The 13742-nt window shown below is 61.8% G+C and overlaps 1 protein-coding gene across 1 annotated transcript in view; it reads right to left on the bottom strand.

Annotated features, from left to right (window-relative positions):
- Positions 1 to 12020, bottom strand: part of RPS6KA2 (ribosomal protein S6 kinase A2) — a 78974-nt gene extending 66954 nt beyond the window's left edge. The window contains exon 1 of the mRNA XM_058676213.1: positions 11770 to 12020. Within this exon, the coding sequence (XP_058532196.1) occupies positions 11770 to 11868 (99 nt within the window). The 5' untranslated portion in view covers positions 11869 to 12020. The remainder of the gene's footprint in view (positions 1 to 11769) is intronic.
- Positions 12021 to 13742: the final 1722 nt, after the last annotated feature.

Here is a 13742-nt window from a genome sequence, read left to right as displayed (position 1 = left end):
GGCAGACACTGTGGTGTAGGGTGTTCAGCTGCCACCTGCAGTGCTGGCATCTTCTATGGGCACTGATTTGAGTCCCAGGCCACAAGATGTGGGTGCACTGTTACACTCAACCGTGCGTTTTGGTGCCCATGCGACACGGTAGCCACATGGAGTTCAACCCAACCACGGGGAAGCACACGCGGAATTATTTTTTTTAAAGATCTCTCTCTGCTTTCCCACTCTCCGTTGCTATCTGGGTCTTCAGGCAGCCATCCCCGGCGTGCTGGTGGGGGTCCCACCGGTGCTGAGCAGGGCTCAGGGTGGCCGCAGGAACCTTTGGCACGAGAACACAGGAGGTTCACTGCCCTGATTCTCGCTTGCACAGGTCTCTCTGTGGATCAGGATGCCGACAGCACTGTACCCACAGAAGCCTTCTTCCCGGACGGGAAGCAGTCCTCTCAGCCTGCCACGCCTTGTCAACTGGGGTTACGCCACACTCCAAGTCCCCTGCTGCGCTGACGCCACTGGCGGCACGCTCACCAGGAGCAGACCCCACCGGAGAAGCCGCTCGGGCTGTTGGTCCAGGCAGCGGTCCCCCAGCTGTGAAGGCTACAGCCTGAGGCAGAGCGGCCCCCCAGGATCCTCTCCCCCTCCCATGCCAGCCTCTGGAGAGGCGAGTCCTTTCCAGCGCCCAGCTCCATCAGAGCGATCCCGGTGTCTAGCAGGTGCAGCCTGATGGGATGTGTCTTCAACAGGAAGATGCTTATTTAAGATGTGGCCCACAGGTTGGCAGCAGGGAAACAGCACAGGTCTGCACCCCTCACAGTGCACAGGCGACCCAGCGGGTACTTGGCAGGCAAATGGCCCTCTTTCCAGGCCCCGGGCTCTTCCTGCGCTGTAGGTCTCAGCAGCGGGTCTAAGCCACTCAGAACATTACAGTGTAAATGCACAGGCCATCCTCCAACAGGACACTACGCTGGTCATTCCACGCACAGGCAATGAGGGTCATAGCCTCAGAGGGGGGAAGATGAGTGGAGTGTCCGAGGTGGGACAGACAAGAAGCTCCCCTAGGACAGGAGGTGAACTGAGCAGGGCTGGCTCATGGACCCACTGGTATGCGCAAAATCTGGCACTGGGAGAGTTTCTGATGGAGGAGCCTGGACAACTCCTCTGGCAGGACACAGTCCCTGCAGGTAAGCGCAATAAATACAATAGGAAACAGCCCAGAACAGGCTATGGAAATTATCCCACTGGCATACACATGGCATGGATTGGGGGCAGACCAGGCTGAACCTGTTCACATCACCCGCTGGTGAGTCCGAGCGCCAGAACAGAGTGTGGGTCGAGCCAGGTTCGGTTGCGACACATACTAGTACACATTAAGGAATGCCAAGGTGAGATGAGCAGTACCAGATGTGGTTGCAGCGCCCAAACAGCACGTGATAATCAGGGGGAGGAGGCAAAGCCGACAGGGGAATGTGGGCTCCCCCGCTGGACAACTACTTCCATTGGAAGGCGTGAGTCAGGATGGGGGCAGATCAGACTAAGCAGGGCTATAACACCTGTGGGCCTCATGTGAGCTAGATAAGGGAAGGGCCAGGGTGGGCTGACTGTTTCGACTGGTGCAAGCAAAAACTAGAGTGGGTGAGGGTTGGTTGGGCTAGCCGCAGTACTAGCTGGCAGAGGCTGGCACTTGGAGCTAATTCTGTCAAGTCAAATGCCAGAACTACCTGGAGAGTGCATAATCTGGGAGTGGGTGTGGCCTAGTAGGGAAATAGTGGGCACCTCCCTTGAGGCTACCACTCTCACTGGGCAGCACGAACACCAGGACAGGGGCAGGAGTGGCTGGACAGAAGGGCACCTGCCAGTAGGTGTGTGGGCTGGATAGTAGGTTGGTTGGGTTGAGCTGGGCTTCAATGACATGTACGAGAGCTAAATGGGATGTGGGACAGACTTGACAAGCCTGTGGTGCATACTGGCAAGCATGGGAACCAGCGTAGGGGGCAGAACTTGGCGGGGGTTATGGGGAGTCGCCCCAACTAGGCTGCAGCTCCAGCCGATTTGTGTAAGGACCGAGTATAAAGTGGGCAGGATCGAGCTGGACCACAACACCCGTTGGTTCACGAGGAAGACAGGGCTGGAAACAGAACGAACCCAGCAATTGCAACAACCAGCAAGTGCATAAGCTGATTGGTGTGACGGACGGTGTCGGACTCTGTACTAGCAAACTCGCACAAGAATCAGGCCTGGGATCATCTCAGATGAAGTTTGTTTGGAGATCCCTCCAACTGAACTGCTGATCTCAGAACCCCAACCATGAAGAGACTGTCAGCCAGTGGATTCTGAATACGATTCATTGCGATTGGAACTGAGAGATTGGCAGCAATCCAGAACTGATGAACTATCAAAACTGTTTGAGCAGGACCCTCGGAGCGCGCCTCCCGTTGGGGATCTGGGATGGGTGGGAGGTTGGGTGGGGCTTTTCCATTTGTTTCTTCCCTGACCCCAGATACAGGGAAAAACGATAATATTAGTGTGAAACAGTGGTATTACCCACTTTCACCCTGTGGCCCTTGACCCTTTGTACCCTAATCAACTAAGTAAGATTTTAAAAAAAAGAAAAAAAAAAGAAAAAAAAAAAAAGAAGCCACTCATCACAGATGCCAAAGGCTGCGGCAGCCACGCTGGCCAGCGGGAAGAGGAGGCACCAATGTGGACATGTAGAATGACCCCAGATGCCCTCAGGCCAGAAGGGCAAGACCGGCATCCAGGGCACACTTCGCCCTCCTCTGCACATGACATGGCCAGGCTACTTTCTTCTCCTAGGGCTGCCATGCTGGTTCCTCAGCAGCCTCCAGGGCAGAAGCTGGGGCAGAGGTGCCCACACCTGTCCGCTCCGCCACATGCCAGCAGCCTGGAGAGGCCGTGGACGGCCTGTCACTGGGTCCATTCGGGCCATGCTCCCCCAGACCGGACCGAGCCTTGCACTGGAACGCAAGCCCAACAGGCATAGCTGGTCCGGGCAGCTCCCTGGGCCGTGGGGGTCGGAAGTGGCTGTGGGCACCACTCAGGCTCCAGCCGTCCTTCTGTCCTGCCCTCTAGAAGTGCACAGCCGCTGTGAAGCCCAAGGTGTTCTCGAGAGACGCTCTTCTCCACCTCGCTGTGTCCTCAGGCCAGCAGTGGCTCCACACACACGCCATGCGGCCCTGGCCGCTCGGGGCCCACCCTCTGCCCGAGGAGCCGCCGGCCACCAGCCATGCAGCTGGCAGCCCCTGGGCTCTGCTGGCCTGGGTCTCACCGAGGGGTGACAGCAGCAAGTGTCCTACCTGTGCACCCTAGGGAGAGACAGCAGTGAGAACGTGGGGAACTTCGGGCTCTAGCTAACCTGACACCTCAAGAGGTCCCAGTCACCCTGGGCGACAAACCCTGACGCCAGAAGCCACATGAGCGACGACACAAGCACCCAGAGGACTTGCACCCGGAACACTCCAAACAGACTTGTAGGCAAAACTCCCCCACGCTGTTCATTTAAACTCAGCCGCCTGTTACAGGGGCAAAGCTGGGGGCACCTGGGCTGCTGACCTGCCAGGAAGAAGCCACAGCCCCGACACCTAACACCACGTGTCACCCCCTCAGGCCGCACCGCCTACAGCCCCCTCACGCTGCTTCCCACCCAAGAGGGTGAAAGTACGACATTCGATGCCCCACGGGGGAGGTGTCTCTCTCCTGTCTCAGCCCTTCCTTGCGTGGCAGAGCCGGGAGCACATGGCCGGCTGCAGGGTGCTCAGCCTGAGGTTTCTGATCCCCTCACTTCCTGGGGGAGACAGGGTGGCCCCAAGGAGAGCCACTCTTGGTCGTCTCAGCCATCTGGCGGTTTTCAGGGCTGCTCCCTCTGCCTGCGGTGCTGGCTTGGAGGGCAGCAGAAAGCGCCCTGCCACCTCACCCGAGCACGCCTGTGGCCGGGGAAACGCTGGTCTGATGGACATGACACTAAGGGGAAACACGGCGCTCAGACGGCGCCAGGGGAGGCAGCTGGCAGAAGGTTCCCGGAGTGCCACGTGAGGAGGCACAAGCACCTCCCCGCGCCGGCAGCCCCGGCAAGCCCACGGGAAAACGGGACCCTGCACAAGCACCTCCCCGCGCCGGCAGCCCCGGCAAGCACACGGGAAAACGGGACCCTGCACAAGCACCTCCCCGCGCCGGCAGCCCCGGCAAGGCCATGGGAAAACGGGACCCTGCACAAGCACCTCCCCGCGCCGGCAGCCCCGGCAAGGCCATGGGAAAACGGGACCCGAAGCCAAGTTGACTTCGGCGCCAAGGAAGTTTTGAGATGAACGTGACATGCTTCACGTGCATTCCCAAGGCCCTCTGAGGGACCCCACGTCTCTCACGTCAGGAAGCCAAACAAAAGCACCTTGTAGCTCCCCTTTCAGTTTCTGGGTGCCCTCCTTCTCCCCGGTCTCACACAGGCAGCCCTGGCAACGGCCAAGCCAGCTGCTTCTCCAGAAGCACTCTGTGACCTGGGCACAGCTGGGTCTGGTGAGGCCAGCAGAGGCAGGGCGGGGCAGCTGCTGCGGCACGGAGAGGGTGCAGGCCTCGCTCTGTGGGGACACCCCACTGAGACCAGTGAGGGAGCTCACAGTGCCTGGGGAGACAGTGTCACCGTGTCTGCTCAGGTCTGCGACTCTGCTGGAACACCTGGAACGGATCCAGGGAGCCCGTGGCCACACCGCAACAGGTGCATTCCCGGCCACCCAGCAGCAATAATCCCAGGATGTGGCTGCTCCTGGAGGGCGGTGTCTCCTGCCCGGCTGCAGTGACACAGGTGGCAGCCAGGGTCTCCCCCAGTGGCACTAATCATGTCATCTGGGACGCGTTGGTGCCTGACCCATGTGCTGGACAAGAGAGCACTATTGCCAAATAAGCCACCTGTGGACGGCCCCTATCTGCTGGAGCTTGAAGTCATGTCAGCAGGCAGAGAACACCACGGGGTCCAGCGCCATCGGAAAGCGGGGCAACCGGGGAATGTCGCTCACGTGGGACCAGCTTCACCTCCTTCACGGGCTCCTGGCTGTGGATGTGCCAGACAACCGGCAACCCACCCTACCTCCCACCAAACAAACTGGCCCCCAGCATCCTGTCGGCAAAAGCGCCCTCCCTGACCGGTGGCACCTGAGCATGGCAAATGACGCACCAGTGCCCTGGCCCTCCAGCTCAAGCCCCAGGACTGCCCAAGGGGTCAGATTCTTCCTTCCTGCTTTTTGGAAGTCGTTCAACCACACAGCAGACACACGAGGGACACACTGGGCAGTGGGGTAGGTCAGGACGCAGACAGGTGCCTTTGGCATGCAGTACCACGGAGCCAGGCGCACGAGGCACTCACCCGGTCCGACGGCGGCTGTTCCGGTGCTCGTCAGCCCACCGACAGAGCACGCCCTGGGTCTCCTTCTGCCTTTTTAAAATGACAAGTTCATTTTCCTTTTGATGACGTCTCATAGTTGAGAGGGATGATGCCCGTGGGGGCCATCGATTAGGGTGGGGAGAGCTGAGCAATGGTGGAAAGTGGATGAGACAGCTGTCTCCAAGCTGTTTTTCTTCCCGCATCTGGGGAAAGTGGGGAGAGGGCTGCCTGGCAGCCCACCTGATCAGCACCTGGGATGGGGGTGGCTGGCTGACGTCATCCCAGGGCCCCCAGTACGGAGCACGTTCTGAGAATACTGCATAAATCAGGTATAGGGAGAGGAGGAGAAACAGAGAGGAAGATCTTCCGTCTGCTGATTCACTCCTAAAGTGGCTGCAACTGCCAGAGCTCAGCCCATCCAAAGCCAGGAGCCAGGAGCCTCTTCTTGGTCTCCCACGCAGGTGCAGGGTCCCAAGGCTTTGGGCCGTCTTCCACGGCTAATCCAGGCCACAAGCAGGGAGCTGAATGGGAGGGAGGTAGGTTTTGCCAGGACACAAACCAGCGCCCCTATGTGATCCCGGTGCATGGAAGGCAAGGATTTTAGCCACCAGGCTACTGCACTGGGCCCGAGCTGTCCAATTTGTTCTGCTCTCCATAGGTCTCAATGAACTGGTTGTCATGTCCCCTATGAGCATTCGTGGGCATGCCGTCCACTGCACAGGCCTCAGCAACCATGGAGACCCAGTTGTGACACATGCACTCCATGGTCAGGCCACATACCCTGCGATTTTTTCCCAATGGTTGGAGTTCTGAGTTCCAGTTGGGAGGGGGTGGACAAAGAAACCTCACCAGAGGTGACCCCAATCTGACTCCCATGTGTGCCAGCCAGTGTTGGGTCTGGCTCAGTCTGTCACACACGTCAGCCTACACACACACTGGTGGTTGCAGTGACCTGGTCAGTTCTGTCCCCAGCCCCATTTCATACGCAAACCAATGGATGCTGCAGCCCAGCCTAACCCTGCCCACCACACGCTCTGCCCTCACACACACCAGCAGGAACTGCAGCTTAGAGCAAGCCCCAGCAACCCCCAAGCAGGCCCTTCCCCAGCCCTGGTTCCTGCACATGCCAGTACATGCAGCAGACTGGCCCAGTGTGCTCTGCATCTCATTTGGCTCTTGTACACATGCATGGAGTGTTGGACCCTAGATCAGCCCAATTGACTGCACTGTCCAGCTCACACATGCTGATGGGTGCCACTGCCTGGCCAGCTAGTCCTACGCCCAGCCCTAGTGCTCATGCTCACCACTGGGAGCTGCAGCCCATCAGAAGGGTGCCCACAGTTTCCCCACTGGGCCACTCCCAGCCCCGGATCTTGCACTTTCCAGGTGGTTCTACTGGCTAGTCTGACAGGACTTGCCCCCAGCCCCAGCATCTGTTAGCCAACACTGTGGCTCTTGTTACAACAGTAGATAAGGTCACTTAGCCCAGCCTGGCTCTCCCCCTAATCCAGCTCACATGTAGGCCCTGCCCAGCCTGGTCAGCTCCCAGTGCCAGCTCTCCCACCCACTCAGCTCAGCAGCGGCAGCAGTGGCCCAGCGTGGCAGCCCCTGCGGCTCCCTTGCTGGGCTTGTCCCACCTCCCCCATCCCGGGTCTTAAGTGTGCTGGTGAGAGCTGTGGCTCAGATAGGCATGGTCCTCCTCACCTCAGCATTCACTGGTGGGTGCTGCAGTCTGGCTTAGCCCAGTCTGCCCCAGTTCCAGCTCATGCTGGTGGGTGCTACAGCCTAGCCCAACCCAGCCAGCTCCCCAGTGTCAGTCCTAATGTGAACTGGCTGGTGTTGTGGCCCAACCCGGCCTGTCCTGCATCCTGTCCTGGTTCTCACATCTGCCAGTGGGTGCTATGAACTGGCCCAGCCTGGCCACAGCTACTGTAACCTGGCTTGCTCTGGGCTGCTCCCCATCTTAGTTCTTGCACTCACTTGCAGGGACTGTGTCCTGACAGAGGAGTTACATACTGGATTTCTCTGACAGCCCCAGAGAATGGAGCTCACTAGGAGGAATGGGATTCCAGGGAGGCTCAGCGCTGCCTGGGTGGGCACAGCTGGCAGCCACTGGTGGCAAACACTTGCCCAGGAAGCCAGGCCCACCCTGCTGCCAGCACTTGCCCAGAGCCCCTGGCACAACAGGTCAGGTCACCTCCTGTAGTGCCAGCACTCTCCCTGCCAACGTGCCTAGGAAGGCAGGGGACGGCGGCCCACCCTATGGACGCTGCCACCATGGGGGAGGCCGGGACAGTCTCTGGCTCCTGGTTCCAGCCCGACCCAGCCCTCGCTGTCCTGGCCATCCAGCACATGGAAGATCTCTGGGACTCCCCCTCTCCAGGTTTCTCTGCCTTCCACATAAACACATATATACCTATAATATATTAGATAGATTTTAATTGGGTATGCGTCGAACGTGCATGTGCACAAAGCTAGCCTCCAACTGGGACTCACCTCTGGCAGCAGCCCTGCCCGCAATGGCCTCTGTCATTGGGTTGTGGAGGGCCAGAGTAGGGGTGGGCACGTGCACACCTCAGATGCTTAGCACAACGTATAGGGTCCACACTAGACTGTTTTTTGAGTCCAGAATCAGCTGAGCAAATGAGTAGATGAGCTTGGTCTTCACTGTAAGGGCTCCACACCATGATGCTGGGCTAAGTAACGGCCCTCGTCAGCCCTCCGGTGGATGTGTGCATCACCCAGGAGCACTCTCAGCTAAGTGCTCCCTGCTTGATACACTGCCCTTGCTTTTCACACCCTCGGTATCTCTCCCCAAGTAAATGACCACTGCTCGTAAACTGAACGCCCACTCCCTCTGGACAGAGGGGATGCCAGACTGCGGTGCCCCTCTGTGGGAGGGGGTGGGGTCGAGGAGCGCCTGCCAGTCTGCCTGGGCTGGGAGTAAGGCAGTGACTCCCGGGGAGCACTGCCACCTCGCCCCCTCCCAAGCACAGAGCTCTGCCTTGGGCCGGCCTGCCCCGCAGCACAGCTGGGAGAACTTGCCTCCCGCCTGTCCTTCCCTGGGCATCAGGAAAGGCGCAGAAACCATGAACTCTGTATTCACCACTGAGACGCAAAAGCAAAACAAAACAAACGCCATGGGGGCTGCAAGGCACAGGGACAGCCCGGGCCAGGCAAGAGCAGCTGCTGAACAAACAACTCTCAATGCCCGGAAACGCCTTCCCGTATCGGGAGCCGACAGCCACCAGCCGAGCCACATTCCCGTCCCAGGACGCACTGATCTGCTTCAACCCTGAGCGTCACGGTCCCGTGGACCCCGCGTGCAGGAGGAGGCGGCCTGAGAGGGTGGGCAGGGCCCTGCTAGCAGGAGTCCTCGACCGCTCACATCTGACCCTGTGCACCCAGGACCTGCCAGCCCCCGGGGTACGGTCCTCCAGAGTGGCTCTGGGTTGTAGACCCAGAATATTCAAAATATCCCTAATTTGCTTTCAACCTCACACGTGTCCCTTCATGACTGGCCTAATAATTGTCAATACCGATAACCATACAGCCCCGGAAGGCTGAAGCTGGGGACAGAGCACAGCAAACCACATAGCTTCCCTGGACCTTTACTTCCAAATCTGTGAAATGAACGCTCCACTGTGTTGTGGCACAGAGGGTTAAGCTGCTGCCTGCAATGCAGAATTCCAATCCAGCTCCCTTCGAATGTGCCAGGGGAAGCAGCAGAGGATGGTCCCTTGCACCTACACGGGAAACCTAGACGGAGCTCCTGGGATCCCGGCGTTGTGGGTGAACCACTGCATGTAAGCTTGATTTCTCTGCGTATCCCTGGGCCTCTGCCTTCCAAAGAAACAAAGCTTGTTTTTTTTTTCTTCTTTTAAGGAAGAAAGGAAGAGACTACTGGTTGAGGCAATTGCTCCACCTCTCAGCTCCAGCTTCCCAGGCTGTGGGGGTCTGCAGCCCAAGAGCAGCCTGTCCCAGGCCTGCGGTGGCCATCACACAGGAGGGCTACCTTCTCTCTAGCACCTGCAAGGGCTCCTGCAGGAGTCAGGCAGGTGACAGGGAAGCGACTTTCCCAGTGGCCTGGCTGCACAGCGCAGGGGTCCCCAGCACCAGGCTCTGGACTGGCGGCGAGTGGGCCTGCTCGGGCCCAAGTCTCCTGCGAAGCCTTCTGCACATGAATGATCGGAAACTTTCTGTTCGTGTCTCTAGACTGGACTTAAACACCTGTGTCTAGGGCCTGGCGTGATGACCTAGGGTTAAATCCTTGCCTTGCAACTGCTAGGATCCCCTACCGGTGCCGATGTGTATTCCGGCTGTTCCACTTCCCAGCCAGCTCCCTGCTATGCCCTGGGAAAGCAGCAGAGGATAGCCCAAAGCCTTGGGACCTGCACCTGCGAGACCAGAGGAAAATCCTGACTTTGGACTGGTTCAGCTCTGGCCGTTGAGACCAGTTAGGGAGTGAACCAGCAGACTGAAGATCTTTCTTTATCTCCTTATCTCTGTATATCTGCCTTCCCAATTAAAATAACTAAAATAAATCTTATTTTGAAAAGATAAAAAACAAGCCCAGAGTGGATATCACAATGCACATGCCATAGAGACTACTTAACAATGCAGCTTTTCACACTGATTCGTCTTTCTGATTCTCCCCAGGGAAGGAATGTACACCCTGCGAGCCTCACAGCTCACAAGTCTGTCCTGCAGGAAGGCGGCCGGGGCGGGGGTGCCCCACCTTCCCGGGCTGCAGGTCCGGAAGGGCTGAGAGGGCCGGAGAGCGCTGCCTTGAGGCCTGGCCTTGGCTCTCAGGGATCAGCCTACGAAGGCCAGGACCTGTGGCCGGTTCTGCCACTGAGGAGTTCTCAGCAAGACTCTCCAGCACTCAGAGCGCCGCCTGAACTGTGAACAAGGCCTGCAACGCCAGATGCCTGCAACACAGCGCCAGTGGTGGGACGTCACTGAGTGCCCACCTCTCACCCCGCTCAGCCTGGTGCCCACTGACATCCACCCACCTCTCACCCCGCCCAGCCTGGTGCCCACTGGCACCCACCCACCTCTCACCCTGCTCAGCTTGGAACTCACTGGCACCCACCTCTCACTCCACCCAACCTGGTACCACTGGCACCCACCTCTCACCCCGCCCAGCCTGGTACCACTGGTACCCACCCACCTCTCACCCCGCACAGCCTGGTGCCCAGTGGCATCCACCTCTTAACTCACTCAGCCTGAAACCCAAAGGCACCCACCCACCTCTCACCCTGCCCAGCCTGGTGCCCATGGCACCCACCTCTCACCCTGCTCAGCCTGGTACCACTGGCATCCACCCACCTCTCACCCCGCCCAGCCTGGTACCACTGGCACTCACTCACTTCTTACCCCACCCAGCCTGGTGCCCACTTGCACCCACCCACCTCTCTCCCTGCCCAGCCTGGTGTCCACTGGCACCCACTTCTCACCCTGCTCAGCCTGGTACTGCTGGCATCCATCTCTAACCTCACTCAGCCTGGAGCCCACTGGCACCCACCCACCTCTCACCCCACTCAGCCTGGTACCACTGGCACCCACCTCCCACTCCTCCCTGTTTCTGCACTTGCAGCCTGCCTACACCTGCTAAGCAACCCCCTTTTCGGCCCCTGTGAGCTTCTGCACACCGGCAGCTCAGGCAAGGCCTCTCAACTTTCCCATTAAACACAGCTCTGCTCACCTCCAGCCCTTGGCTGGCTGTCCCGGGAGGCATTTCCAGCAACCTGCAGCCCTCGGGTGTCTGAGCTGCCCTGGGCAGGGGCGGCAGAGGCAGAAGTACACAGTGAACCCAAACAGCGTCTGTTCTGGTCACTTCTGACACTCCTGGGCCCAGCCGGAAGCAATGGCCCACCTGGGAACGTGGTGGCCACAACAGAAACTTCTTTAGCGGGCAACGCCTGCCTCTGTGGCCGCCACTCCCTGTCTTGTCACTGTCACAGCCGGCTGCGGGGACAAAGGCGCCAAGGAAAGTCCGAGCCATTGTTCCAGCAGGCTCGCCGCTGCCCCCGCGGGGCTCCAGGCCGCGCTCAGGCGCCGAGGCCCCTCTCCAGTGCGCCTCAACCTGGCCACGGGCGCAGGGCTGGGCGGCCGGCTGACCTGCAGGGCACGCTTGCGCACGACTTCGGAGACCGGACGCCCCTCGAGCTCCGGGCGGAGCCAGCTGGGAGGCCGCGGGGCTGCAGCCTCAGGCTCCCCGCCGCCCCGGGCGGCCCCGCGAGGGGAAGGGCGGACGCCGTGCTGCCCTCTGCGGGTCCCGGGCGCCCCGGCCCCTGCACACGGCGGCCACGTGGGCGCCACCGCGCAGGAACCCCCGGCCCCGGAGAGCCGAGCCCGCCGCCCCGGGCGCACCTGCCCGCGCTCACCTCCAGCCGGCTGAGGCTGGCGCTCTTGGAGCGCGACTTCCTGCGCAGGTACACGGAGAAGAACCTGCGCACCGTGAACTTCTTCATGCTCAGCTCCATCGCCCCGCGCCCGGCCGGCAGGAACCGCGGAGCCCACGCACGCGCATCCCCGGCGCATCCCCGGCGCCCGGCGCGGCGACCCGGGCCGCGGGCACAAAGGGCAGGCCGCGCAGGCCACCGCGGCCCCGGCCTCCTGCCCGCGAGCGGCGCTCCCGGCCGCGGGCCCGCCCACCGCCGCCTCCGCCAACCAGCGCCCGCCGGGCGGCTCCGCCCACGGGCCTGCGACCAATGGGCGCCCCGCTCCGCTCCGCCCCCGGCGCCCCATCCTCCTCCGCCGCACCTCTTTCCCCGCGAGTACGACTCCAAGCCGCCCGGCCCCGCCCGTCGCCCCGCCCAGATCCGCCGCCGCCAATCAGGGCCAGCCTCCTGCCCAGGCGTGCCCCGCCCTCGCCGCCAGCCCCAATCAGCGCCTGCCTCGGGGCTCACACCTCCTGCGCGGCCCCGCCCCTTCCCCGCGGCCAATCGCGGCGCGCGCCCCCGCGTCCTGAGCCGGGAAGGGCGGAGCCGGGAAGGGCGGGCTGCTGCAGGCGGCCCTCGTGCCCACCGCGCTCCTCGTGCCCACCGCGCTCCTCGTGCCCACCGAGCTCCTCCCGCGGCCCTCGTGCCCACCGCGCTCCTCGTGCCCACCGAGCTCCTCCCGCGGCCCTCGTGCCCACCGCGCTCCTCGTGCCCACCGCGCTCCTCCCGCGGCCCTCGTGCCCACCGCGCTCCTCCCGCGGCCCTCGTGCCCACCGCGCTCCTCGTGCCCACCGCGCTCCTCCCGCGGCCCTCGTGCCCATCGCGCTCCTCGTGCCCACCGCGCTCCTCCCGCGGCCCTCGTGCCCACCGCGCTCCTCCCGCGGCCCTCGTGCCCACCGCGCTCCTCGTGCCCACCGCGCTCCTCCCGCGGCCCTTGTGCCCACCACGGCCCTCGTGCGCACTGCGCTCCTCCCGCGGCCCTCGTGCCCACCGCGCTCCTCCCGCGGCCCTCGTGCCCACCGCTCTCCTTGTGCCCACCACCCTCCTCCCGCACTCCTCGTGCCCACCGCACTCGGCTGCCCGGCACCCGCTGCCTCGTGCCTTGGCTCGAATGGACTCCAGCTCCCCGGCCCACCCTGCTTCTGGTGCCGCCAGGGCCCTTCCGACACGCAGAGACTGACTGTTCACGAGAACACACTCGGGTTGGTGAGGCCGGACGCCCCGCAGGGACTGAGCGGGCTGGGACGTGCACCTGGGGTCAGGTGCCCACCTGCGAGGGCAGGGCGCCATCCACCCTGCTCAAGATCGCGGCGGGGGTCCCTTCTTCCCTGCAGGACTAAGCTCAGGGGCCCAGCTCCTCGTGCACTCTGTCCAGTGGTGACCTCGCTGGGGCTGCACAATGCTGCCTGCAGCCAGCCTCCGCTGCTGGTGAGAGGCGGACAGACCCCACCTGCTGGACCGCAGCCTCCAGGCTGTGGCCTGAGCGCCAGCTGACCTGGAGGGATGTTGAGGATCCAGCAAACGCAAAAGCAAGGAAGCTGTTAGCCTCCAGGTACCCTGCGCTGCGCGATGCTCAGCAGCTCAGCCGCCAGTGCACACCTGGTGAGGCAGGAACACGGACAACCCCAGCATTTCCCACTGCCCGTGGGCTGGTGGCAGGAAGCTCTCCAGACACCTGGGCCGGGCGAGGTGGCAGGGACCCACATGCCAGCAAAGACCACAGGGGCTTCATCAAGGCGCATGCCAGGGGTCGGCTGGGGAGCACCCGAGTTCCTCGCCCAGCGGCTGCTGCCTCTGAGGACACCTCGCTGGCCGGCAGGTGTTGTCAGACCTGAGCAGCTCCGGCTCAGCTCAAGCAGCTTGCCGTTCGGAAGGGAATGCAGGCAGAGTGCACGTGTCTTCTAACATGGGAGCGG

The sequence above is a fragment of the Ochotona princeps genome, chromosome 1 (assembly GCF_030435755.1).
Source record: "Ochotona princeps isolate mOchPri1 chromosome 1, mOchPri1.hap1, whole genome shotgun sequence".
NCBI classification, from domain to species: Eukaryota; Metazoa; Chordata; class Mammalia; order Lagomorpha; family Ochotonidae; genus Ochotona; species Ochotona princeps.
The sequence above is the reverse complement of the archived record's forward strand: the minus strand, read 5'-3'. Positions and strand labels throughout refer to the sequence as shown.